We start from the raw sequence: 27,206 nt of genomic DNA, 5'->3' as shown, positions 1-27,206 counted from the left end.
AATAGAGGCGAACCATTCCAATGTTTAAACCATGTTCGGCGAAAGTTCCGACAATATTTCTGTAAATCGATTTTCATGCTTGATAACACATGTATTAGTATTCCCAATATATACCAATAGATAATAAATGGTAACAATTCGAAGTATTATATCATGTTCAGGGTTCATCCGCCCTTTCGTGTACAGTGAGTACAGCACCCGTGCATGTCACCAAACAATATATGAGCCGCGTCACGACAAAACCAACATAGTGCGTTTGCGATCCGCGCAGTCTGATCAGGATCCATATTGTTCGCTGCCAATTCTCCTTTTGTAACAGAACTGGAACAGCATGGATCCTGATCAGACTGCGCGGATGCCCAGGCTGGTCTGGATTCATGCTGGTCGCAATTCCACTATGTTGGTTTTGTCGTGACACGGCTCATATATTGTACTTAAAGAGGCGTTTAGAAATCCAAGAAATAATTCATCTGATCATTAAGCAAAAGGCAACATTTGAAGGTCAAACTCAAATAAATCCCTAAAATAATAATAATAATAAAAGAAAAGATAGGAACGGCCTCAAATGTTTTAACTATTATAATTATGATAATGATCGTGGATATCAACAATAATATAACTGTGCCAGTTACACCTACCTTCAAAGTGGAGAAGAAAAGCAATCACAATGATCTTGTTTTAATTTGTCCTGATCACTGCTGAAGTGAGTTTAGAATAAAAGAGCCAGTCGCCCACTTCCCCCTTTAATTCAAAACGATTTTTTTTGCGTTTTCTGTAAACAGTTTTGAAAAGAAGTTAATTTAGTCACTCTACCTGCAGACCATATGTCATGCAATCAATTATACGAGCAGAAACAGGCATTTTGTAAGTAAAGTATATGAGCTCAAAAACAAATAGATTTTTTCTGTTATATTTGTTCTTTCAAGCGTTCATAAAGGGGGGTGATTTTCTACACAAAACTGGCGAAATGATTTAAAATTGTAAAAAATAAAAATATTGTCAAGTATTGTCAATATATTTTCAAATTTCGGTTTGACAAAACTTACATATAATTAACACATTTTATTTATATTTTGATTTAAAAAAGTTTGTAGATTTAAAATTCTTATTTTATTGTGTTTGCTTAGTTACAAATTGTCTGTACTATTACGGTCTTTCAAGTAGATATGAAAAGACCCTGTTTCTAATGTTTATGCATTTTTTTCCAGTCAAATTAAGTGAACATAACTGATATACAAAAGTATTTGTCATCATCATCATCACATACAACTCGTATTTCTTATCGGTGGCCGATTAAAGAGAAAGTGATATAAAGTTATCAAAAGTCGACAACATCTTCATCGAGATGATTTGACGGGCGTGCGTGCGCACGTGTACGCGCGCGCGTGTGTTATTTAATAAAACAGGGAAAAGAGAAATATAACAATAGTTTTAAAAGAGATAGCACATTGTTTAGTCAATAAGCATACATTTATATATACAGGTACTATTGTAAAGAAACAGAAATACATAATTATAAGAACAAAAATGGTTTATATCATTGGAAAAAATATGTTTATGTTCTTATATTATAAAACATTTTTACAAGTTTGCTTTAAGAATGTTCCTTTCAAACTTCTATAAATATAACAATTAAAATTAAATGATTTACACAGCACAGGGTGGATACCAACATGTTTATTGAATAATATACTACACCATGGTTCTTGAAGGAGTTCTTTCTCAAACAAGTAGATACAGTTGGGTATGTTACATGACTTTTATAATTTACAAGGAATCACTGAGAGAGTCATTTTCCAGGCCGGAATCCTCGTCCTCTAGGTTAACCTCTTCACTGACTTCTCCAGTACGTTCTGTGGCACGAAGCTCTGTAACCATACAATCAGAAGCTCTCTTGGTAGGAACTATCATACGAACGATCTTTTTCTGTTGGTTGTCGTCTGCTTTGTGTTGTTCTACATCAGATTTGGTACCACGTGCGCTGAATCTAAACAGGCGCTTGACAAAATCGTCTGTTGTATCAGCCTCGTTTTGGATTTTCTGCGGAAGTGACGTACTCACATTCGAAAGATTCCACAAGGATGACAGCACAAGATCTTGACTGAAATATGTCGGATAGGCAGGATATGACTGCACAAACATGGGGTGACATGTAGACACGTGATGTTGACCGGATGTCGAGGTCATTTCTGGATGTCTGTTTACTATCTGAAATAAAAAAAAAGAATATTATAAGTAGCAGATCTAAGGTTTATGAACTAACTAATGTGTAGTTAATTAAATAGTGATTTTAGTTGATCATGTATACTTTAAGTGCACGGCTACCCGTAATCAAGGTTATGCATTCAAAGTAGAGTTCCTTCTTCATCAACAGTCGCCACTTTCCCAAACTATCGTAACTTAGCTTAGTGACTAGTTAATACAACAATGATCATTTTATCATTAATGAGCCGCGTCACGACAAAACCAACATAGTGGGTTTGCGACCAGCATGGATCCAGACCAGCCTGCGCATCCGCGCAGTCTGATCAGGATCCATGCTGTTCGCTTACCAACCCTATTACAAGTAGAGAAACTGATAGCAAACAGCATGGATCCTGATCAGACTGCGCGGATGGGCAGGCTGGTCTGGATCCATGCTGGTCGCAAACCCATTATGTTGGTTTTGTCATGACGCGGCTCATTTAATCATCTTTGAATATTTCAGCTAATATTTCATATATATGTTGAAATTTCGGAAACATTTAAGATAAAGAAGATGAAGTATTTAACGTGTATATATGCTGAATTACAAATTTAGAATATGATAAAGTTTAACATCTTTGTTTAACCAAATTTGAAACACCAGGGCTTCTGTACTTATACCAGAAATTATATGATGTACATGTATCTCCATACTAGTACAAACTTTTCAGTATTTATTAATTTATTCGGGAAATATACGTAAACGCATACTATATTGTCACATGTATTAACATGCATATAAAACACTCTCAAATGCAACAATAATTATAAAATTAAGAAGTATATTTTATGTTTCCCTAGCATTGCTCATTAAGCTACAAGCTTATTTCCAATAGGGTTCAATTACTGTAATAAAACACACAATATTCTTTTTTAAAATTTCTTTTGAATGATCAACTTACTTTTAGATCTTGATAATTTTCTGTATCAAATTCTACCCGCTGTCTTTTGGTCACAATGGAATCAAGGCACGTGTCACTAGAGTTACGGCGTTTGTTTGCGTTACTTGTCACACCAGGACAGACGTCACATGACTTCCGGTGTTTGTTGTTCCGGGCACGTCTGTTTTGGAACCACACCTGGGAATAGATATTCATTCAAATAAGCTTAATAAAGAATATAAACATAGCTGCAAATATTTAAGCCATAAGCTTTTTTTTCAGACATTTTACCAATAACTTATGACTCTAAATATTCCTTGGCATTTATCATTTTTAGTTTAAATCCATATAACAAAAGAGCAAAATTCAAACTATATTCCATAAAACAATATACTTTAGAACAACGACATTGAAATAGTGGGTTTACAATCATTGATGTGACTAAAAATTCATCTGTTTAAGCGGCATCAAAATAGAATAGATTCTTTAAGAGTGTGAAACAATGTAAAATATATTCCAGCATTTTAATTTTACAATGAACAGAAAAAGGCACATGTCGGTATAAAACTCGATAATTAACAAAATGAACACTTTATTTTGAAAAGCAAGGTTATTAAGATATTCTTAAACTTAGGAACTAGATAGTTGTCACATACCTGAACACGTGCCTCTGGGACACCGATTTCAGCTGCTATCACTTCCCGCCGCCGGATGTCGGGGTATTTACCACGTTCAAATTCTTGTTCCATATACTTTACTGCCGACACAGAAAATATCGTTCTTGTCCGGCGGCGCCTGGCTGTCTGATTAGTTTCACTTTGATGCGGAACTGAAAATAAATGAAAATATTTCAATATACATGTATAATCTGAGACTATTTTACTTGATTTTGCAAAGGGGTCGTTACAAATAACAAATAATGATAAATAAATAAATACTGTAAACGACATAAAAACATAATAATTTTTTTATAGAGCAGAGTTTATTAAAAAACACTTTTATTATACATTCTAACACTCACGTGATTTTGTCACTATAGACAAAGAAGGAAAAAAGACGGTGTTAAAGTGCCAATAAACACTGGTTAGGGACTACTTGTATATGCGGCTGTTATGTTTTCAACCTCGATTATATAGAGGAAATTTGTTTAGTTCAGTGTAAGATCGGAATATATACTTAAGGACAATGAAAACGCACGCCCGCACTAAATGCATTTAATTACATAAAAACAAAACACTAACGATTCCATTAGATATATATCATAACTTTAATACAAAACGCAAACTTAACAACTGAAAATAATTCAAAATGTTTAAAATCTAATGTACACCAGTAAAACGAAGAACCTAAGGTGAAAATCCCAAAATCACAACTTTTTCATGACAGTAATGCAAACTTTAACTAAGGCAAAAACCAAATGAAAAATCCAAAACAAAGTCACTTCATAAATGTCTATTCGTAATGCCACCGTCGGGATCTTAAAAACAACAATGTCCTCCATCAGCGTCTCGTACAGATGTACATCGTCGCCTCATAGACCGTACGGTTCCGATAGTCGCCTGTGGAATATGACGCCATTCGGCCTGTAGTGTAGTGCAAAAACGCTGGTGAAGCCGAGAAATTGAAGACTGTTAGACACCAAAACGGTTTGCGCTTTGTTTGTAAGATAGACAAGACCGAATCTGTGCTAAATCTACTACTAAATCATACATTAACGCCACAGATTTGACCCATATCAGTTAATAAATATTTTAACAAAATGGCGCCAATCCGTAAGCAGCGTAATGCACTCATTTTCACTTAAGTACGACATTTCATGTCTTCAATGTTCTATGAAAATTTTAGGAGATACATAAGCCCGAACATTCTTGTAAAATATTTTAACAACTGGTACTGCATCAAAACTTTTATTTGAGCGCAAGTTTACTAGCCTATTGTATTTGTTAAATCTTGCTTGTGACAATTGCTTTTGCAAGGAAGGGGTACGAAAAAAGGCATGTCTTCAACTAAATCGAAGTATGTTTCATTGCACGTATCTTCGTACAAAGAGTCGTGGTTAAAAGTAAACACAGCTTATTTTCTTTATTCTTTTGCAGATTTTGACATATAAAACTGTTTTTGATATTACGAAAATTAATTTTCTCAAAATCAAATTTGAATTGCTTGTCTTCAAAGTCGAAATCATTTACGAGCCCTAATTGCAAAACAATGTTTATCATACAATGTAACGTATTACTGGTTATTTCAATAGCAATATTAAGTCTACAGTAATATAGTTCACATAAATTATGGAGATTAAGAGTATCTGTGTAACCATTTTGTAAAGGATTTCACGTTAATTTGGATTTTACATGCGTAATTTTTACAATATCATTTACGAGGCTCATCAATACCATGCTTTTTACAATATATTTTCAATTATTTCAATGTTATAATATTTCAGATATCCAAAGCGGATATTTGTCTTGCTTGTAATCTGTCATTCATGTAAACCATTCCACAATTTATGGATACTCACTTTCATAAACGAATACATTTAAACTTATAATACAACCACAAAAAATGAAATGAATTTACTTCAACGAGTGCAATAAATTCAGTAATGAACTTACACGAATTTAATATTCTATTTATCACATACCCAAAATAAAGACCCTTTAAAGTGAAATAAGAGTCATTTTTCATTGACGCGTCTATAGTATAACGCTAACATTTAGCGCGTCTTTACAATATGTTTGTATAACGCTAATGACGTCACGTCAAAATATATGCACGGCCGTGCAATACCATATTTACGGAGTCGCAAAATCGGCACGGGTGTGTGATAAAGAAAATTATATAACAGTGGTTTTCTCAAAGAAAGTGATATTTCTATGAGAAAAATTATTTGTTTTGATTTGTACTATTCGTTTACACTAGCTTGGATTTTATGCAGATCTAGCAATTTTGTTGAACTTCTAAGACTATTTATACGATCTTTCACTCATTTTTGACTATTTTCTGTTCAATTGCTTAAATATTGTTGATATGGCCCAACCTTGCCAAAGGAATATCTGCTCCGTTTCATGAATAAATATAAGTTAATCTTAAAGCATTATGAATATATATATCAAAGTATTTACATTTCTTTCTGTCAATCCATAGCATCTGGAGACTGGGTCACTTACGGGACAATTGAAAATCATTTACGAGTCCTTAATAAATTGTCAATATATGAGATGACGTAAATTATTTCACATTTGACAATTGAATAATAAATAAATTGGTACTTTCAAGAATTCGTCGGTAATTTTCACATTTTCTTACTCGTCCATTGTATGGATCTGTGGATTTTGTAAGGTTATTCATTTTAAAAAATGAGATTTAAGCATATTCGATATGAAATGCATTTCCATGAGTTGTTTTTAAAAAAAATGTATTTTTGTCAGTTTAATAATTGATTCTCATTTCCAGATGTTCATACAAATAGATGATAGAAAGTTTATTTTAAGATCGCCATACCATATGCACAAATTTAAGGACCATTGTCTCGAAAATGACTAAATTTATTTTCTGGTTCTATCTAGAAAACCTGTCAGGGGGGGAAATCTAGGACATCTGTACTGGTAATATTTTATATTTAAGATGTCGAGATACTTATAATTTTGGAATGGAATAGAATTTTAATATACAAGAAAGTTCATTTTTCAGTTCTAGAATTTATGAAATGTCGTAGTTATGAGAGAATGAGTGAATGACGTCATCATAAGTAAACAACTCATTCATAAACGAGCTGAAGTTATTTCATACATAAAATAATGATAAATGGGGAACTGATGTAAACACAATACGACTTGAGTCTTAATTGTTGAAAATTTGATAAAATAACGTTTTTATCTTAATATTTCTTTTGTTTAATAATTTCGATATCTTCGCAACAGTAGGGTGCGAAAATCGAACAGCGCTTTACGAAAATCGGCACCGGAAGTTATTTCCGCTTGAGAAAAACCCATCTGAGATCTTCCTTATTTCATCGTGTTAGAATCGAAATAATATCGGTCTGTGCAGTGTTTATCGGCTATTTAAAACCGGTTTTGTCGTTTTGATGTGAAAAATTAACCACTCAGGCCTACGGCTTTCGTGGTCAACTCATACGCATCAAAACTCCAAACCGGTGTTAAATAGCCGATAAACACCGCTTAGACCGATGTTATTTCTTAAGTACAAAACAGAGCAGGACAGTGGGATATTTTATACATCGCTTATACTGACAAAATTTAATTGTTGGAAATGCGGAATATTTATCTACATAATTACTTCTGAAAAGTTTATAAACATAATGAAAATAAGACAATCCTGAATGGAGAACAAGCTAGTCAAAACCTATTTTCAGTAATTCCACACAATAAAGTGACAAACATGAATAAATGTACACATTGAGGGTCAACAAGCAGTTAAGTTACACAGTATGTATGGTTATACTAATTAAACTGGTTAAACTAACTAAACTCACGTTATAGAAGTAAATAACTTAATATCAAAATGTATATTTTCAAGTATCAAGTATTTGGTAAAAGTCAGAACTTGTCTCTACATTTATCAAACATATGTGTAAAATTAAATACAAATATAATCAGACGGCAGTTATATCAAAGTGCTTAATGTACAGTATGTTATACATGTATAACTATCAAGAAATTATTAATGCACGACGGATTATTTATAACAGAGGCAAAAAGATTATATTTTTTTTGTATGCAGTTGTAAAGGAATGACACTTTTTATATATAGTGAAAAATGAATCAATTTTGATAAAAGAACAATAATTGAGTTGATTAATATTGTTTAAACCTTATCAGCGTCCTTTTTTTTTAGAAATCTCACAATCAAAATACATAGTCGTACTTAAAATAGTTCAATAAGTTTATTTTCAATATTCCATATGGCTATAGCCTATATAGCCCATGAGGATATACAATGCATTATATATGGCAAGACAGTATATATAGCATAAATGTACAAAACAATTTAAACAGCGGTTCAAACAGTTTTTTCATATATCATTATTATAATGTTGTACACGTTTTCACTTATAATGTTACAAGTTAACCATTTATCGTACACAGGACTGAGGAATGATACACGATTTAGCAAGATAACCAGGTGTTAGAGTAAATAATCTTAACTACGGGGGACCAACATTATATGTTTCACCGAAATATGCATATGTTTAAAAGATATGTTGATTTACGGAAAAACATCCTATATGAGGTCATTATTAAACGGTACAGTGGTTGGATCTTTCGGCGCAGACAAATGCTCGCTGCAAATAATTATAATGATTTAAGAATATCTTACCACCACCTAAAAGAACAACAACAATTAAAATTATTTAAAAAACTATTTTATCGACGCTCATTTCAGTGAACCACACGAACTGATATTTTCACCCTTTTTAAAAACTCTACATAATTATATAAAATACAAATAAATCACTGCAAAACGACGTTATGTTTTTAATATTTAGTGTATGATAGTATCTGCTTTCTAATATACAATGTGTCGTTTAGTTTTTAAATTATTTATATGAATGAAAATTTATATTTTATAAATAGTCGATTTTCTAGAGGTAAATGTAGATGATTTACCAAAGTAAATGTGTCACGAAACATTTGGACAACACTAAATTCATTGAATAAAATTGACATGACTGGATCTTTATAGAATTGTTGTACATTAACACATTATCAACACCTCAAATGAAGCCAGTATGTTAACATTATCAAATCTTAAATCCGATTAAATTATCTAATTTTACACATATAGTGTCACTCAAAAGTACTATGTCACCATAGTAGTGTCACTACCAGGTAATAGGCTTGAGCCCAGTCTTAGCCGGCTAATGATTTTATCAATTTTGGTATTGTTTGAATATTTTATTGGTCTTTTAAGGCTGACTGTAGTATTTACATGTTTAATTTTTGGAAGATTATCATTTATTTCTTTTTGCCACTTAGATAAAATATGTTGGCGTATTATGGAATATATTTCAGTGGGGGAGAGTGGTATAGGTTCTGTTACACTGCTGAATTTTAGGCCTGCTTTGGCCGCCATGTCCGCCTGTTCGTTACCATAGATACCTATATGTGCTGGACACCAAACAATGGTTACCATTTTACCTACATTTAGGCATTTATTGTATAATATATAGATTTCTTGTAAAAGTTCTGGTCTTGACTGACTATTATTTGATTTCAGTGAGACCAATGATGATAAAGAATCAGAGAAAATGACAACTTTATTGTGATTGTTGTCATTTATCCAGCACAAAGCATTCCTAATTGCAAGTAGCTCAGCCGTATAGATGGATGTTTTATTTGTTAACCTGTCAATTTTTTCATATTGCTGGGAAGGGATTACTACGGCTGAGGCTACTTTGCCAGAGTCCGGGTCTTTAGATCCATCTGTGTATATATGTGTTTGACCTGAATATTTTTCATAGTATATTTGTACTTCTGATCTTGCGAGGTGCGGAAGATCAGTTTTGTTCACTATAGATGTTAGATGTGTATCAACTATGGGTGGCGAAAGGGTCCAGGGCGGAACCTCAGCAGGCCGCCGTTCAGCAATGTCAATACCTTTAAGGCCGCACCCCTCCGCCAGAAGGTCAGTACTGACCCCAAAGGGAAGGGCGGGGTCCTTAAACTTGGATTTACAGAAATAACCTTCCCCTAAAACACCATGCACGGGATTATTAGCCTTATTACTTTTAATCCGTGCATAGTATTTTAGGGTTTGTTCCTGTCTTCTCAAATGTAGTGGTGGTATACCGGCCTCAAGTTCCAGGTCTCGGGCTGGGGTTGATCCCAGGGCCCCCAGGGCCAACCTGAGAGCAGCATTTTGGATACGGTCCAATTTATTAAGGAAGCTGGGGCATGCACTAGAATAGTGCCGAAATCTGTGCCTTTTAACATTCTCATGACATTTAAATCCTTTTGACACCTGTTGACCAGATCTTGAATATGTTGCCCGAAAGTTAATTTTTTGTCCAAAAGTATGCCTAAAAATCGGGCAACTTTAACAAATTGAATTGGTGTACTGCCTAAAGATACGTTCAAAGTGTGCTCTTTTTGATTTCCAAATAAAATTGCTACTGTTTTTGTCTCAGAAATTTGAAATCCCCATTTTTTTGCCCATCCCCATAGAGAGTCCATGCCAGCCTGTGCACATTGGGCTAGTTTTACCAAATTGGACCCTGTCTTCCAACAGCTTGAATCATCAGCAAATTGGCTAATAACCATACCAGAGCCAGAGAGGGCCTCTGGTAGACCATTGATTATTATAGAAAATAGCAACGGTGAGAGGATCGAGCCTTGCGGAGTGCCCCGCTCCACAGGCTCAAGGTCAGACATAAACCCTTCTACCCGGACCGATATCTTTCTGCCCTCAAGGAAGGACCTGATATACCGAAAGCAAGACCCTGTCACTCCATATTCTTTTAGTTTAAATAATACTCCGAAATGCCATGTTAGGTCAAAAGCTGCAGTAAGATCCAGAAAAATTGCTAGCACTGACCGTGATCTGTTTTTTGCATAGGTCACGTCATGCTGCAGTCGAGCCAGCTGATCCAAAGTGCTCCTGCCCTTTCGGAAGCCAGATTGAAAGGGGTTAATTATATTTTTTGATTCTAGTAAATGTTCTAAACGTGCCTTGACCATTCCCTCAAGCAATTTCCCTGAGTGAGATGTAAGGCTTATTGGTCTGTAAGATTTTGGTTCATTTTTGTTTTTGCCATTTTTGTATATAGGAATGACAGTGGCCTCCCTCCAAGCATTGGGGTATATTCCCTCAGACCACACCCTATTGTATAGCCTTAACCATATTTCAAGCACACTGTCTGGTAGGTGCTTGAACATCTGGTAAGAAAGCACATCCTTGCCCGCGGCAGAATCTCGCCTCGCATTTAAGCAAGATTTAAGTTCCGAAAGGCTGAATTGTAAATTAAGAGGCGAGTTATCTTCCCCCGGCTCATAGACCGAATCCTTGTTTTGTGACTCAAACTCTGCCTGATATTGAAGAGTTTCCGGTAACATGTTTGAGTCACTGGAGACCTGTTTGTAGTGTTTAACAAGGAATTGAGCCTTTTCAAGGGGTGTTTTTGCTATATCATTATTTAATTTTAATAGTGGTACAGGATTGGAAGCTATCCCTTTAATTCTATTAATTTTTTGCCAAAATATTCTTGCACTACATTTTGTTACTGAAACAGTCTCACAGAATTCTATCCAGTTTTGTTTTTTAGCTTCCAATATTGTTTCTTTACATTTTAGTTCAGTTTGTTTGAGATTATTGAAATTTTCAGGACTTATATTTCTTTTCAGTTTATTTAAAGCTATTTTTCTATCCTGTACCACTTTCTTACATTCATTATTCCACCATGGGACAAGTTTGTGCCTTCTTGGCCTGGAAGATGAAGCCGGTATAGACAGCTCAGCCCTGTCTAGAATTTCTTTATTAAGTTTATTTAAAAAAGAATCAATATTATCACTGTAGACATCCTCATATTTAATTTGTTTAGTTAAGTTATGAAAGGTAGACCAATCTGCCTTTTCATAATTAAATTTAATTTGTTCATTTGAACTTTCTTTTTCAGGTATTTTTGAATTTATAGTGATAAATTGTGGGAAGTGATCAGAAACCATGTTATCATCTAAAATACCCCATGCCAAAGATGCCGAAAGTTTAGGGGTGACCAATGTGAGGTCTATACAGCTATATATTCCTCTCCATTTATCTAACCTTGTTGGGGTGCCATCATTCATTAGTACTAGCCCATTATTTTCTAACCATTTCCAAATATCCCTACCCCTCTTATTAGTATATGATGACCCCCAGAGCTGGTGATGAGCATTAAAGTCCCCAGTTATCACACATTCCTGTAGATTGTTATCTTGAGTAAGTGGTGCAATAATTTTACTCAGTGATAACTGGTCTGCCCCCCTAGAGTACAGGTTAACCAGGGTGAAAGGGGGGCCATTTGTATGTATCTTAATGGCTTGTACTTCAAAGATCACTTCCCCTTGATCATTTGTTGGATTATCTACAGTGATTACCTCATAGTTAATACTGTTTTTGATATAAATTGCTAATCCCCCTGCTATATTATTTTTTGGTGTGTTAGGACCTGAAAAAAAATTAAATTCTGACCTAAATCCAGGGATGGTCCTAACATAATTTTCTATAAATTTTGTTTCTTGTAAGCACAGGATATCAATTTGGGGGTTATTGTCTAATAAATGTTTGATTTCTACATGTTTATGGCTATCATTTATACAAACATGATTTTAATATTTTAAGCTGTCTAACACTGGTAATGTTTAATCTTAATATTGGTTTTACCATGTATGATATAGTGTTTTAGATGTTTAGTCTCTTATAATTCTTATAGAAAGGCTATATACATGTATTTTATATTACATTGTATATAGATGAGACTGGAATAAATAAATAAATAATAAAATATAGGATCTCGAATAAGTTGTTATATAAAAAATATATGGCCCATTGTGCCTCAGAAATGCACATTTTTTATTATCAAAAACTTTCTATTCTTGTTACAGTTTCCAAAGAAACACTCATTTACTACATTTACATTTTTGTTGGCAATTTTGTATGAAAGTCAAAATAATATACTGTCGTCATTTTGCTACCTTTGCACATTCACCTCTAAATTCATTATTAAAACATTATTAAACAAATCTTTTAACAAACATTTCTAAAGATTTAAGAAATATGAATTTCTGAGGAATAATGTGCCTTTCAAGTGTATTTATATAAAGCCATATATATATTTCAAAATTATCATTTGAATTTTAAAAAAATGCTATAAAAATACTTGTGAAATTTGGTAGTAAATTGCTTTCAATAACAAATATTGCATCTAAACGGATAAACCTCTTCGTAAAATTTCGTGAGGGAAAAGTTTAGTCTGTTTAGGTACAATATTCATTTATCTTAAACAATAGAGACATTATATTCTACAAGTTTTTCTAGAATTCACCATGAGATTATAGAAACGGTATAATTTTATTGATAGTAGATTTATATATGTACTCCTTTAAATGAATTGGTCCAAAAAGGAAGGTCTGCAATAGCACAAATAATTATATTGATAGTATTATAGATATTTTGCGACAACAAACCATTAAAGGAACTCCACTGAGGTTTTTTGACATGATGGGACTGAAACTTTTTTTCCAGATAAATGTACCATTTGATGTAGGTTTTAGACCACTAATCTTTGTGCAAAATTTCAAATCATTCGCGCACTTTGTTTTTTCCAGAATAGTTATTCAAATTGTAAAAAAAATGACCCAAAATAAAAGCGTTTAATCACTTTTCACTCAAATAAGGCTAAGAAAAGCTTAGAATTACGATTTTCAATTTATTTCAAAGTACATTTCTAAACTAACTTTGCATATATTTCTGTTTTAAGTGCCCCAGCTCATTTATGTAAGAAATTCAAATGTTATGTTTTTAGGCTTTTAAACCTCAGTGCAGTCCCTTTAAAAAATTATATGTATGTTATTGGTAGGTATGAGATAATTGGAATTGAAAGTGATACATGATCTGATATTACAATAATGAATATAAAGCAGATATAATTATGACACAAAATATTATTATTCATTATAAATTATAAATGTTCATATTAAATGACTTTAAAACTCTTAACAAAAATATTTTATACGAGTACTCAAATGAAACATTTCTAGATTTTTTATCAATAATTGAAATACTAATAAAAAATCTTGTCCACTTTAAACAAGTTCAAGAAATATTGTTTTAATGTGAGATCTTCTGGCAGGGAAAATAAACAAGCAAACGTTGTGTGATACAGACGTTAACGTTCAATCAACGCATCAAATCAACAGCAAACGTGAAATATTATGACAGTCGTGTTTACATTTAACTTGGTATATAGTGATTATAAAATGATATGTAAATATTGTAAAATAAAACTTGTGTAAATTTTAACATACCAGATGTAGTAAGAATTGTCTCTATAGAGTAATCTGAAATCACAGTGGAAGTCATGTTGCACGTTCACTTCGATATTCTTTAACAGAATGATTGATATTTTCTATAAAACAGCTATCATAGACAAAAAAATTGCTCAAAATAATCAAATATTTCAATAGTTAAAGATAATAACTTTTCATTGTTTGATATATGCCGCTATGTTTTCGCAGTTTTCTTTGATTAAAAGATCGGATTAGCAGTGGAGTAGTCTACCTTAATTATAGTTTACAAACAGAGTACCAATGATTGCAATAATTACTTCAGATTATCTATAATTAATCCATTGTTGTTCTTTATGACAGTTTCACTTCAAAGTCGGTCTTCGGTAAATAAAATAAACACCCCCACTTATAACAACAAAAGTATTTATCCATATTTTTATGTACAAAACATTTTTTTAAACCTTTTAACGTATGTTGTAAAATTTTGTTGAACTTATGATATCAAAGTTGATTAATAATTTATATGAAGTATACAATCATAAAAATTAATTTATATTCGTTTATTGAAAAAAAAAAATACAAACATGTATTGTTAGGCCCTCAGTTAGATTTTTTAAATTCTAAAATATGAAACACAAATCCTACAACATTTGAGCCGCGTCATGACAAAACCAACATTATGGTTTTGCGACCAGCATGGATCCAGACCAGCCAGCGCATATGTGTCTCTACTTGTTAAAGGGTTGGTAAGCAAACATCATGGATCCTGATCAGACTGCGCGGATGCGCAGGCTGATCTGGATCCATGCTGGTCGCAAACGCATTACGTTGGTTTTGTCGTGACGCGGCTCATTTATTTGAAAGCTAATAACAAAAACTTATTTAAGCCACAGTGACGACATGACATGCTATGCATGTAATATGATTTTAAGTTGAAATTGGAACATATATTAGGAATATGTTTTATTTTATTAAATTACCTGTCCTAAGAATTGTATTAAAGCTAAAAATATCCAAATTTAACTTTTACAAAGAAGCATTCAAAACACGTATTTTTCAATGGCGAGACCTTTTACATAAACTTTTGTTTTCCTTATGTACATTTACAAGGGGGGGGGGAGAGTGAGGAAGTATTACACGAAAGATGCAGTTCTTATGATAACTGTCACAGAGTTCCTGGAAGACGTTGCGGATTTCTCCGGAAAACTTTATTATATACTGGAGAAACACAAGTAAAAATGATAATTTTTAACTTTAATGGGAGTTTTTGGTGCTAAATTAAACTTTGATGATTAAGCTTGCCGTATATATTGTATAATGTGTCAGAAAAAATCTTTATAGTCCATTTTTCATCGCCTCTTGTTTAAAATCTGGTAGTTTTGGGTAAAATTTCCAAATTACTTGTCCCTTCGTACATATTAACCTTTTCATTTGTGATCTTCTTCGTTGTCATACTTAATTACCTAATAAGAAGTGTCACTGTAATAAAAAAAACTCTAACCGTTAAGCTGCGACGTAATAACCGTGTCAAACGTTTAACCGGCCGTACTTATGAAATTCTTATATGAAATCTTGAAAAATGATTAAAATACATATCCGTACATGGAGTAACTATTTTCCGCTAGGGTCGTACCATATTCGATCAGATCGATAAAAATACATTGTTGAGTATAACTAAAATACAAACAATTGTCATATCTTGTCGTAAAAACTGGCGTATTATTAAGAATCAATTAAAAAAAATCCGTCCCTTAGTCAAATACTAACTTTGGTTACCTGTTATTGAATTCTCTAACCGGTGTTTAGCTAAATACCGATCGTACCCGTTTAAACGAATAAACGTTACACCCCTACTTAAATCTAATTATAATGGAAAGTTGCAAACGTAAAGCCAAGACTAATAAATTTGTACCCGATTTTTCAAATGGCACTGGATTCTTGTGATAACTCTGAAAAATGTCCTACAGTTCTTATGATTACTTTTGTTACTGCCAGTACACTTCTTGCGCTAAGTTACGACACGTTTTTCGTTGTTTTTATTATCCAATTAATGTGTAAATCATTATGAAGTGTAGTTTGCTTATCATTTGCACAAAAAATTGGTTATATAATGTTGGTTTTGATTGTATTTCAATTCAAGATTTTGTAGACTAAAACAAAAAAATGATGCAGAGCATTGACTTACAGGATAAAATACACATTGAATTCAATACTCAAGCATAATGGTTCCATGTATACATTATTCCCGGCAATTGAAAGGAACAATAAGTAACTATGTTATTGGTCTGCCGAAACAAATTACATGTAAATGGTTTACAGCAAAATATGAAATAGTATGCATTTGATGAGGTGGGGTTCATCTTCAAGTTTCCAACGAATATTTTGATTTCTAAAAGCTAACAAATTTTACAATAGTGTTGTAGTTTTAGCAATGCACATTGTTAAGATTTAATTTAATAATTAAGTTTATATAAGAATTGAGACCTCATTTGTTGTCATTATTTATTACTATAAATCTGATGGTGCTAAAGTGTATATCAGTCTGTAAGATTTTAGAATTGTAACCCTGTAAACGATTACATTCATAGATTCGGAACAAGAGGTCTGCAATTGTTGGGTTTAGGAAACTCAATCATCGGTTACCATCATAAGTAAAATATTCCAGGAATCAATCTGTTTGTTTCTGGTATGGTTACACTTGTCGTCATAAACATAGGAGGTTAATATTTGTCAATTAACACTAGGGTAACCTCCAAATATGGAACGATATCGGAACGTCTTCGGCTATTATCTATAATCCTTATCCAAAGAGGACTAAAAAGCTTTTTCTGACACATAATACCATTTGTAAGTCAATCTAATCCTCAAAGTTTAATTAAGCATTACAAACTCACTTTTTAAAGATGAAAATTGCCATTTGTTACGCACACCGTACAATCAAATGGGCAGACAGCTGTTCCAGCGTCCACAGCTGTACCAGTATATACATGTCGGCGCGGGGAATACAATTGACGTACGATAAGTATTCATCTATTTTTAATATATCCCAACTGTCTTCGAGTAAATCAATGTTATGGATTCATAGTCAACATCCAAAGGAGCCTGCTAACAAATTTCTGGCCCTGTGCAAGCTTTACTTCACATGAATTTTGACTGAAAATAACCACACTATCCGATGAGATGCGGTATTTTTAGTTTGAAGTCACAAAAACTTATATTTTCTCATGATAATTAATCCTTTTTTCATACGATTCGTAAACGTCAACATTTCGTCATTAAACATTCCAAACCATACCTTCAAAAAAGCTTTTCTGTTAAAGTTATAAGGTATTTAAGTTTGTGTGTCATCAAAATTTTAGTAACGTTATCAGCTGTTCGCCTCTTTTTAATGATAACATCGACAACAATTCATCGGCAAGGATGAATAACGCTGAAAGCTGTTCAAAGAAACAATTACATGTATTTACAACAGCGCTTTTGTCCTTCAGTAACTAGGAAAGAGTAAAACTTTTTTGTTAATTTAGAATATTACTTTATTCATGATACTTTCTAATTACAAATGTATATTATTTTTATTATTACCTTCTACTATTTGTTATATCTTAGGTTAGAGACCTTGATCTCCATTTACCGCACTGTATTTCAATATAAAAAGGTAGCAAAACCTATTAAAGGGACTCCACTAAGGTTTTTTGACATGACGGGACTGGAAATATTTTTTTGAGATTATTTCTCCATTTGATGTAGATCTATACTAATAACTTATATGCAAAATTTCCGATCATTAGCTTGCTCCGTTTTTCCAGAATATTATAATATTGAAAAAAATGACCCAAAATTGAAAAGAGTTTAAACGCTTTTCACTCAAATCGGACTGAGAATAGCACAAACATATGGTTTTCAATGTATTTCTCCTATACTAGTATTTCTTGGTTATATTTTATTAATATTTATGTTTTAGTGCTCATGTTTTTTATGTGAAAAAATAAAATTTCATGTTTTTAGGCTTATAAACCTCAGTAGAGTTCCTGTAAATGGTTTATGAAATGTTTAAGTCAAAAGGCAAAGGCAAATTTAACGCTTAATATGAATATTCAGTCTTGTAAATGAAGGCATCCATCAAGTGTAATTATAAAAAAATCATAAAATGGACAAGTCCTATGCAGTGAATGGCTGTGTAACCCGAGATATGAAAGTGCATGGAAAAACATGTTGTTATTTATCCTTGAAATCTGTTTTAATGTATAGTGCAATAGAAATAATAACCATTCTTAAAAAATATTCAAATTTTTATTTTTTAAATAAATCATTTTACATGGCAGACATCTCGGGTTACACATCCATTTACTGCATGAGACATGTCTACTATATGCCATTATTTATAATAACACTTGATGGATTTAGTTATAATACAGAGTATTCGTATTAAGCGTTAAATTTGCCTTTACTTTCTTTAAATTTAACATTTCAGAAACATATTAATAGATCTTGCTACCTTTTTATATTATAATAATAATAATAAAAATAATATCTTTATTTAAAGAAGGTTATACATTAATAACATACAATAACACTCATTTAATCTTATTTCCAAAGTGGCCTTCTGAAATAGAAAACAACAACAACAACAGGACATACATAGGAAGCAAAGTGAATGTATAATATGTTATTTTTAGAATATAACAACTCATATACTTTCTACAGACAATTTGTTTTAGCATATACGTATATTGCATCATTCGTTCGTTTGTTCATTCGTTCGTTCATTAATTAATTAATTAATTATTCATTCATTCATTCATTCATTCATTCATTCATTCATTCATTCATTCATTCATTCATTCATTCATTCATTCATTCACTCACTCATTCATTCATATGAACAATATCAATATTGAAATACAGTGCGGTAAATGAAGATATAGGCCTCTCAGCTAAGATACAACAAATGATAGAAAGTAATTATAAAAATAATATAATTAGAAAGTATCATGAATAAAGTAATATTTTAAATGAACAAACAAGTTTTACTTTTTCCTAGTTACTGTAGGACAAAAGCTCTGAAAATAGTTTCTTTGAACAGCTTTCAGCGTTATTCATCCTTGCCGATGAATTGCTGTCGATGTTATCATTAAAAAGAGGCAAACAGCTGATGACGTTACTAAAATTTTGATGACACTCAAACTTAAATACCTTATAACTTTAACAGAAAAGCTTTTTTGAAGGTATGGTTTGGAATATTTAGTGACAAAATGTTGACGTTTACGAATCGTATGAAAAAAGGATTAATTATCATGAGAAAATATAAGTTTTTGTGACTTCAAACTAAAAATACCGCATCTCATCGGATAGTGTGGTTATTTTCAGTCAAAATTCATGTGAAGTAAAGCTTGCACAGGGCCAGAAATTTGTTAGCAGGCTCCTTTGGATGTTGACTATGAATCCATAACATTGATTTACTCGAAGACAATTGGGATATGTTAAAATAGATGAATACTTATCGTACGTCAATTGTATTCCCCGCGCCGACATGTATATACTGGTACAGCTGTGGACGCTGGAACAGCTGTCTGCCCATTTGATTGTACGGTGTGTTACGAGTGTTTCTACGGTATATAAAATGTTTCCCGACTTACTCTGAAACAGTTATCATAAGAACTACTGACAAATCAATTTCCTCCCCCGTGGTCATTTCATGGATTTACTATGTATCTGAAAGGATCCCGAATACCGGCTTTTCAGAATGTGTTAACTTTTCACCTGTGACACGGTTTCACGGGAGAATTTATTCACGTCATAGCGCAACATGGTATCAAAATATGACTTTCATTGGAACGTCTTCAGCTATATATTCATTTACCGAAATTTTATTAAGTGAGACGCAATGTGCAATAAAGCAATGATACAAATGCAGTTGAAATACTGATTCTGATGGATATATAGAAATGTGAAATGAAGCATTAGCATATATTATACATGCATTTCAATATAATTAGAAGCAGAGATATATAGATAATATATTTAAGTCTCTTGTGTAATGTAGCAATATCGTGTGTTCGCATTTGCAATGTTTGCAATCAACATACATCATGAGAGAGTATCTGTTACACGAGGGGTGGATGATTTACAACCTTATTGAATAATGAAAAATTCTAAAACGTGCCGTGATTTAGCGCAAGAAACACGTACACTGGCAGTAACAAAAGTTATCATAAGAACTCTAGGGCATCTTCAGAGTTATCACAAGAACTCCAGGACGTTTGAAAAAAATCGGGTATAAATTTGTTAGCCGGGGCTTTATGTTTGCAATTTTGCAATATTATTTGGTAATTTGTATGGTAAGGATGAAGACCAGAAATAAACAGGTGAATACTTGCAAAATGTAAAAAACAATTACCAATTTTCGAAGATTTTCATGTGCTGGGCCATTATATCATAATGTAATTTTATGTGATTTTTGATTACTCGAATGATATTGTGAGAATAAACATTTTTGAAAATATTAACATAATGCTTGTATAAGTACGCCCGATGTTATCTCGCTAAATTCCGTGAACAATCCAAACTCCTCGCAGCGGTTACCTCCCTTTATCAGTACAGTCTACGCCGAATAATTAAGGGGAGATCACTGCATGGAGATTGTGAACAATCGTGTTTTTGCGGTTTCATGAAAGTAAAAGTGCAAGTGTTATTCCATTTTGTTTTAGACTGAACTTATACAAATAAATATATGTCTATTATTTCTATGGATTTAACTTTATTTTACAAATGTTAATTAAGTATTTGTCGTGAAAAAGTGAGAATTGAAAGTTCAGCAGTATCGCGCACCCTGTCCCCAGTTAGTAATCTCATACAAATAGCACACTTCCACATTATACATTTTGATGATCAGCTGTTCTATCTACTTTTACAAATTTCTAAAAAAAAATTAAATATTGATTTATTCATTCAGCTTTCATTAACTCAACAACTACCTAATGGACTATTTACTCATGTTTTTAACTTTCGATTATTATAAAGTCATCCCTGGTACTACACTACTAATTAAAACAAAGATGGTTGCCACTCGTATGAGGTTAATTTATTCTGTATTATTTGATGGTCGGTCAAATAGGGATAACATTCCCGATAGATAGTACCACCAGGAAAATTGTTGAAGAAAAGTGAAACATTTATTACATAAAATGTTCAGAAATATTAACCCATATTCATATTGTCATAATTGTGTAATTATCTGCTATTTACTTATATAAATTGATAATTATGTTAATCAATCAATATCAATCTATTGAAAATAATAAAAATGGAGAGGAATTCCCAAAATAGGAATGTCAAGAAAGGAAGTGGTAAGGGGGAGAATAGTCTGACTACCTATGCTGCTTACCGCATACAGCAATTTCAGTGCTTTGATTAACATTACTTCCGCATTGGTAAATCGTGACATACCTCGTTACATAACATTAACCATGTTAAACATTGATGACAATTCTTTGTAATTGCTGATATGTTATGTAATGATTCATGAGAAATTGATAATACATCAAAAATGATATAAGAATTAACAACGTAATAGATTAATGCGTTTGTAATTCTAATCTTGTCTGAATTCTAAATTTAAAGCATCAGGTTTCCCAGATAAACGTTACGCGCTATAAATATTAGAACTGGGTTAAGATAATATGGAACGCCTAAGCAACATATACGAATACAACATAACCAGACGTACAGAAAGATGAAAAAAGTATTCGTGATTTGGCGGCCATATTGGATTTTCTTTCTTTTTATATACATGACGTCAAACTTGATTTAGAGTAAACTAACTTTTAAACTCGGCTTATACTTTGTTAAATGCAGAAAGTATCAATAAATAGAGGATATTTAATAAGTGTAGGTTTAATGGAAGAGTTTAATAAAATCATATTATGCGAGCCACTGGCGAGCATTATATTGTTTCATTCCAAGAGTTCAATAAATTTAGCATTGAATTTACACGAATATAATCTTCTTTTTATGACATAATCAAAAGAAGAACGATTTATACAATGTAGTTAAATCGAGTCATTTGACGCGCCTACAGTGTAACACTAACATTAGCGCGCTTTAACGCTATTTTTAAATAGCGCAAACGACGTCACGTCAAAGAATTATTACACTAGTGTAATATCGTTTTTATTAGATAGAGGATATTTGTTTAGTTCAGCGTAATATCGGAATATATTTCACCGAGTGAGTACCAAAAGGAATATTTCACGAGTGGCGCAGCCACGAGTGAAATATGAACTTTTGGTGTTCACGAGATGAAATATATTTCGATCTTACACTAAACTAAACAAATTTTCTTTTTTTTATATGCAAAATAACGTTTCAAAAGACGTTTTAACCTAGTGCTAAATGAAAAGAGCGCCAAATAATAATAATAATAATACAAAGTGACGTCATTTACGACGTAATGTCAGTAAGTTTGTTTCCAGTACTGTGCACGCTGGTATTTCACTGAAACAACGTAACGGGCTTAAATTTAAAACAGTGAACATTATCAATTTGATAATTTCACTGTTCAAACAGTGAAATAATAGTTTTTTTTATTTCACTTATATATTTCTATAAACTACCGCAAAACATGTAATAAATGGCATTATTACACTCCTGCGCCGCGGTTTATGTGATAATATGCGGTATTATTGTAACCTTAAAAACGTTTTGTTAACTTTTTTTATCGGAGGTAGAAAAAATAACGGAGCTCTGGATATACAATGTAGTCCCTGGGAGTTTTATTCCCGTGTACTTTTTTCAATAGACTTGAATATTCAATTTATGGCAAATCATTAATATCACGGTAATTGAGTTGAAATTCAGTGCCCATTTTATATCGGCTGATCTTGACACCTAGCCCTTAAATATTTAGAATAAGAAATAGAAATGAGGAGATTAAGATTAATGCAATAAAATTCAAAGGAAATAAAACTGACCAAAAAAGTATTATGTCATTTTTTCAGGAGAAAAGAACTATACAAAATAGTATTTATATGGCTTATCAAATCTGCCATTGAATACGATAGAAATCGACATTTCTTCAGCTTGATTTTTTCCCCCATAATTTAGTCCTATCATTTAAAAAAGCCAACGCTAAATTAGTAAAGTTCTTAAAAACGTAAGGACGGCAACTAAATTGACTTATTTGCGAGTCCCACAACGTTTTTTTTTTCAATCTCCTACGCAGCGATCTCCCCTTATCAGTTCAGAGATCTGTACAATTCTGCCAATAACAACAACAAAAAACAACAACAACAATGAATATACTCTGATATTAACCTGTTATCTTTTACACGAAGTTATTTTTTAACCAATCAGAGAAAGGCATTTCAAAGCTACTCATAGATATGAGAATAATTGAGTTAATCTAAATTTGGCGTTCCATAAATGTTAGAAAGAGCATTAGTTTTTTTTTTGGTTTTTTTTTTTGCTGATAAAGGCAGTTATAGTTCGACGCTTATAGGAAAAAATAAACTATTTAAACAGCAAAAAGGAGGGATGTAGACATTTTCGTAATGGTGTCTAAATAATTAACTTACAAGTCCTTGACCTACTTTTCGTAGGCGCGCGTAAAGACGCGACGTTTAAATGAGTGTACCATCTTATTTCCTACAATACTTCTACAAATAAAAACTAAAAACACTCGAATGCAATATGCGAGAACGCTTGTATTTAGGGACAGTACACAAGATGACATAATAAACGTGCAAATACATGTATAGCATAAAGCAATAAATATTGTAATTGGTTAATAAATTTTATCTCTGTCATATCAATGTTTTGCAAATCGTGGTCGACTCGTCCAGGAAAAACCAAAAACAAAAAACCCCTTTTAAAGTTTTTGAATTGATTTCAGTGTTATTTAAGGGAAAATATTTTTGGAAACCTGTGCCCATTTGCCATCACAGGAAAGTGACTGTCAAATACCACCGAATGTTGGGCCTCATCCTTGCAAAACATTTAACATTTATACAAAACGATGTAAAATGTCTACACTATGTTTCCGTTAAAAATTAAACAATTCATTTTATTTAGGCAAAGCTTGTACGCTTTTAAAAAATTGTACTTTTCACAAAATAATTTTGGCATTGAATTTGAATGTGTGAGTGTCCCTAAGAGTTGCTCGCTAGAAACTGATTTCCGAATATGAAAACCCCGATTAAATACAGCTCGAATCATTCGAGCGAACAAAGAATGTACATAAACCGGTTTTGTATTAAAAACGCTAGTACAAAGGTACTCATCTATACGTTGTAACGATGAGTACCAAATATTATGGGAAATAGACACGTTTTCATGCTTTGTAAAACTCAACACAAAGACTTGATCAGGTACTTGTTTATTTCTAAATCATTACGTTACGAATATACATGTAAATAAAAAATGAACATAAATGTAAATGTATTTAAATTGTATTTAATGTATTTGAATAAGATTTATAGTTTAAGTAGTTTCAAGATGGCGGAATACGTAGTGCAACCGACTGTTGCGTTTTTTGCTATTGTTTACTTCAGCTGTTACATGTGACTATTCTTTATGTAAATTACAACAACAACAATTTATTTCAGCATTAATGATAACATTAGGCCTACTTCTACCATACAATAACAAAACTATAGGTAATGATAGAACATTCTTTATTTCAAAATCCACACATGAACAACAACAGTCTGGTTTAGAATAATTAGCCCATATATATATATATAACTACCATATATTGAGCAATACAATACAATACAATACAATACAATACAATACAATACAATGACAGACATTGAATAATAAAATTACTTACTATCAACATATTGTAACATACATATATTATCAGTAACATTTTAATTTATATTAGAAACACTACTGTATATTTTCATATATGTATATATTTCTTTGATTATTCAGGTTATTATGTTGTTCCTTATGTATCTTTGCCACTTCAAATCAATGGCAAACATTGTCTCCTTGTATTATTATAATATGCTCATATATAAAATGTTTAATATTTATGATTATAAGTATTGCTTGACCTTATACAAATGTGTACATGAACATAATGTAACAGAATGCATTGTATCCAAAATGTACTTACAAGTCTATTATTGGTTCTACTAAAATCCCAAAGCATGATAGTTCATTGAATTAATGTCAGATATAAATGTGTCAGATTTAGCATTTTAGTATTATTACAGTTTATTACAGTCTAACCAATGTACAAATTAAAAAAAAAACATATAAAATACAATATGATTGCACAATGCCAATCTATAAGATTTACAAGAGACTAAAAGTTGAATTATTATTTACATATAAAATCTAAAATACACTTGCCTATTTAAACCAGAGTTGTAAATATGCTACTGAAGTAAATTAAAATACTGGTGTAACACAGTACCTTAGATATTCCATATAGAAATTAATATTGTAGTTATATTTAATCAAATCAGGTTTGGAAGATTATTAGCAAAGGTATTTTCTAGATAGTACATGTACATGTTTGTCTGAAAACACACACAATTTATCTAAAATAATGTCAGTTGTATAGAATTAGTGTTTTTTTCAATTCAGAATGTTTAAACAGGTTTTTGCATTTAAATTACAATACCTGCATTAGAGAGAATATATCCTACTTTATCCATGTCTGAGAGGGTATCAAAATCATTGTGTAGCATTTATGCTTCTCCAATCAAGTCGTTACGTATGGAATCATATAGAAAGCAATATAGTAATATGATTCCATTCGTAACAACTTGACTCGAGATGCAAAAGTTTTTAGTATGTGCAAAATTGCCGTGTATCGAAAACGAAAGTACAAGACGGTTACATCAATGAATGCGCATACAGGGGAAATAACCATGCCAATTTTGGTATAAACAATAATCAAGATTTGTTTACCTTTAGTTTTTGCTACACAAATTAAAAATTCTTACAATAGTAAAAGTAATAATACCATAGGAACTCGAGAACGGGACCGCAGATTGCGGCGCATATTTTCGATCGTGTAACGGTTGTTAAAACGTTTCTGCTACATCTAAATATCTTTTAAATTAGTATTATCCGAGTATATGGTTCAATTGAACCCAATCTGTCTTCAAAATTTACGGTATTATAAAAAAAGACAAGGAGTGACATCCGCCATTCGCCGCAACGTTTTCCCCTTTGGCTACAATTGATTACTATTTTTTTTCCAGAATTTTGTTCAACTATCAGGTATCGTCACGGTTTATTGTTTACACGCGTTGACATGTATAGGCGGCATTATAACGGGCGTATTCGTGTTTTGATTTTTAACATGGAGAAAACAGACACTTTAGTAATATGGTCCAACTGATTTTGCCTAACTGAAAAAAGGAATATTAAAACATGATCCATAGATAAATATTTTAGGCACTCATCTGGTATTCATTACTAGGAAATGTGAAAGTTTTCCATGTATTGAGTGACATAAAGAGAGTACTAGAAAAATTAAAACAAAAATCAAGCATATCAAGGGGGATAACTTACGCCGAACGTTGCGGTAAATGGCGGATGTCACTCCTTTTCTTTTTTCAATATACCGTAAATTTGACTGATTTTTAAATTAGCAGATTATATTAAATTGAGATTAGATAATTAAAGACCACCCGCTCGCATAATATGAAAAGATATTCAAAGGTCGGACAAACAATATGTAAAGCCGGTACGGATTCGGATTTATGCGCCGCAATATGCGGTCCTGTTCCAGAGTTCCTATGAATAATACGAGGGAAAAAAAAGAAAATTGGAAAATGATTCTATAAGTATAGAGGAACAAATGCATATTCACAAAAAATTCTTTTAAAAAGAAGAACATTTGTGTAAGGACTTCTTTTCCCTATTCTAAGCACATACCTTTTGGTTAGAAATAAATTGTGATGTATAAAAAACTGTAGAATATTGACCTGTGGTTAGAAAATTACCGCCTGTAAATATTTGTCTTAGAGACTGAAAGATAGAGAGAGATTTGTGTGTATGTATACGCGTGCACGTGTGTGCGTGCATGTATGTGTGTGTGTTGTTCCATTAAAACATT

The 27,206-nt window shown here is 32.2% G+C and overlaps 2 protein-coding genes across 3 annotated transcripts in view; one reads left to right on the top strand and one right to left on the bottom strand.

The window, feature by feature from the left end:
- Nucleotides 1-1,439: 1,439 nt before the first annotated feature.
- On the bottom strand, nucleotides 1,440-25,322 carry LOC132758762 (paired box protein Pax-6-like). Of its 2 annotated transcripts, none has more exons than XM_060750468.1 (4): nucleotides 25,248-25,322; nucleotides 3,782-3,954; nucleotides 3,147-3,323; nucleotides 1,440-2,208 (listed from the first exon to the last, which is right to left on the bottom strand). In XM_060750468.1, exons 2-4 carry the CDS (start codon nucleotides 3,872-3,874, stop codon nucleotides 1,768-1,770), a joined length of 711 nt encoding a protein of 236 aa, XP_060606451.1. In that variant the 5' UTR covers nucleotides 3,875-3,954; nucleotides 25,248-25,322; the 3' UTR covers nucleotides 1,440-1,767. The 2 variants fall into 2 exon arrangements, with proteins under 2 accessions (XP_060606451.1, XP_060606444.1); XM_060750461.1 differs by lacking the exon at nucleotides 25,248-25,322 and adding an exon at nucleotides 14,147-14,220.
- LOC132758753 (uncharacterized) overlaps nucleotides 23,802-27,206 on the top strand; it is a 32,999-nt gene continuing 29,594 nt past the window's right edge. Inside the window, exon 1 of the mRNA XM_060750451.1 lies at nucleotides 23,802-24,492. The gene's annotated coding sequence lies outside the window, so the exon portion shown is untranslated. The remainder of the gene's footprint in view (nucleotides 24,493-27,206) is intronic.

Source organism: Ruditapes philippinarum, unplaced genomic scaffold (genome assembly GCF_026571515.1).
Source record: "Ruditapes philippinarum isolate M1 unplaced genomic scaffold, ASM2657151v2 ctg1650_1_1_1_1, whole genome shotgun sequence".
In the NCBI taxonomy this organism is placed as follows: Eukaryota; Metazoa; Mollusca; class Bivalvia; order Venerida; family Veneridae; genus Ruditapes; species Ruditapes philippinarum.
Note: the sequence above shows the minus strand (reverse complement) of the source record. Positions and strands in the feature narration are given on the sequence as shown.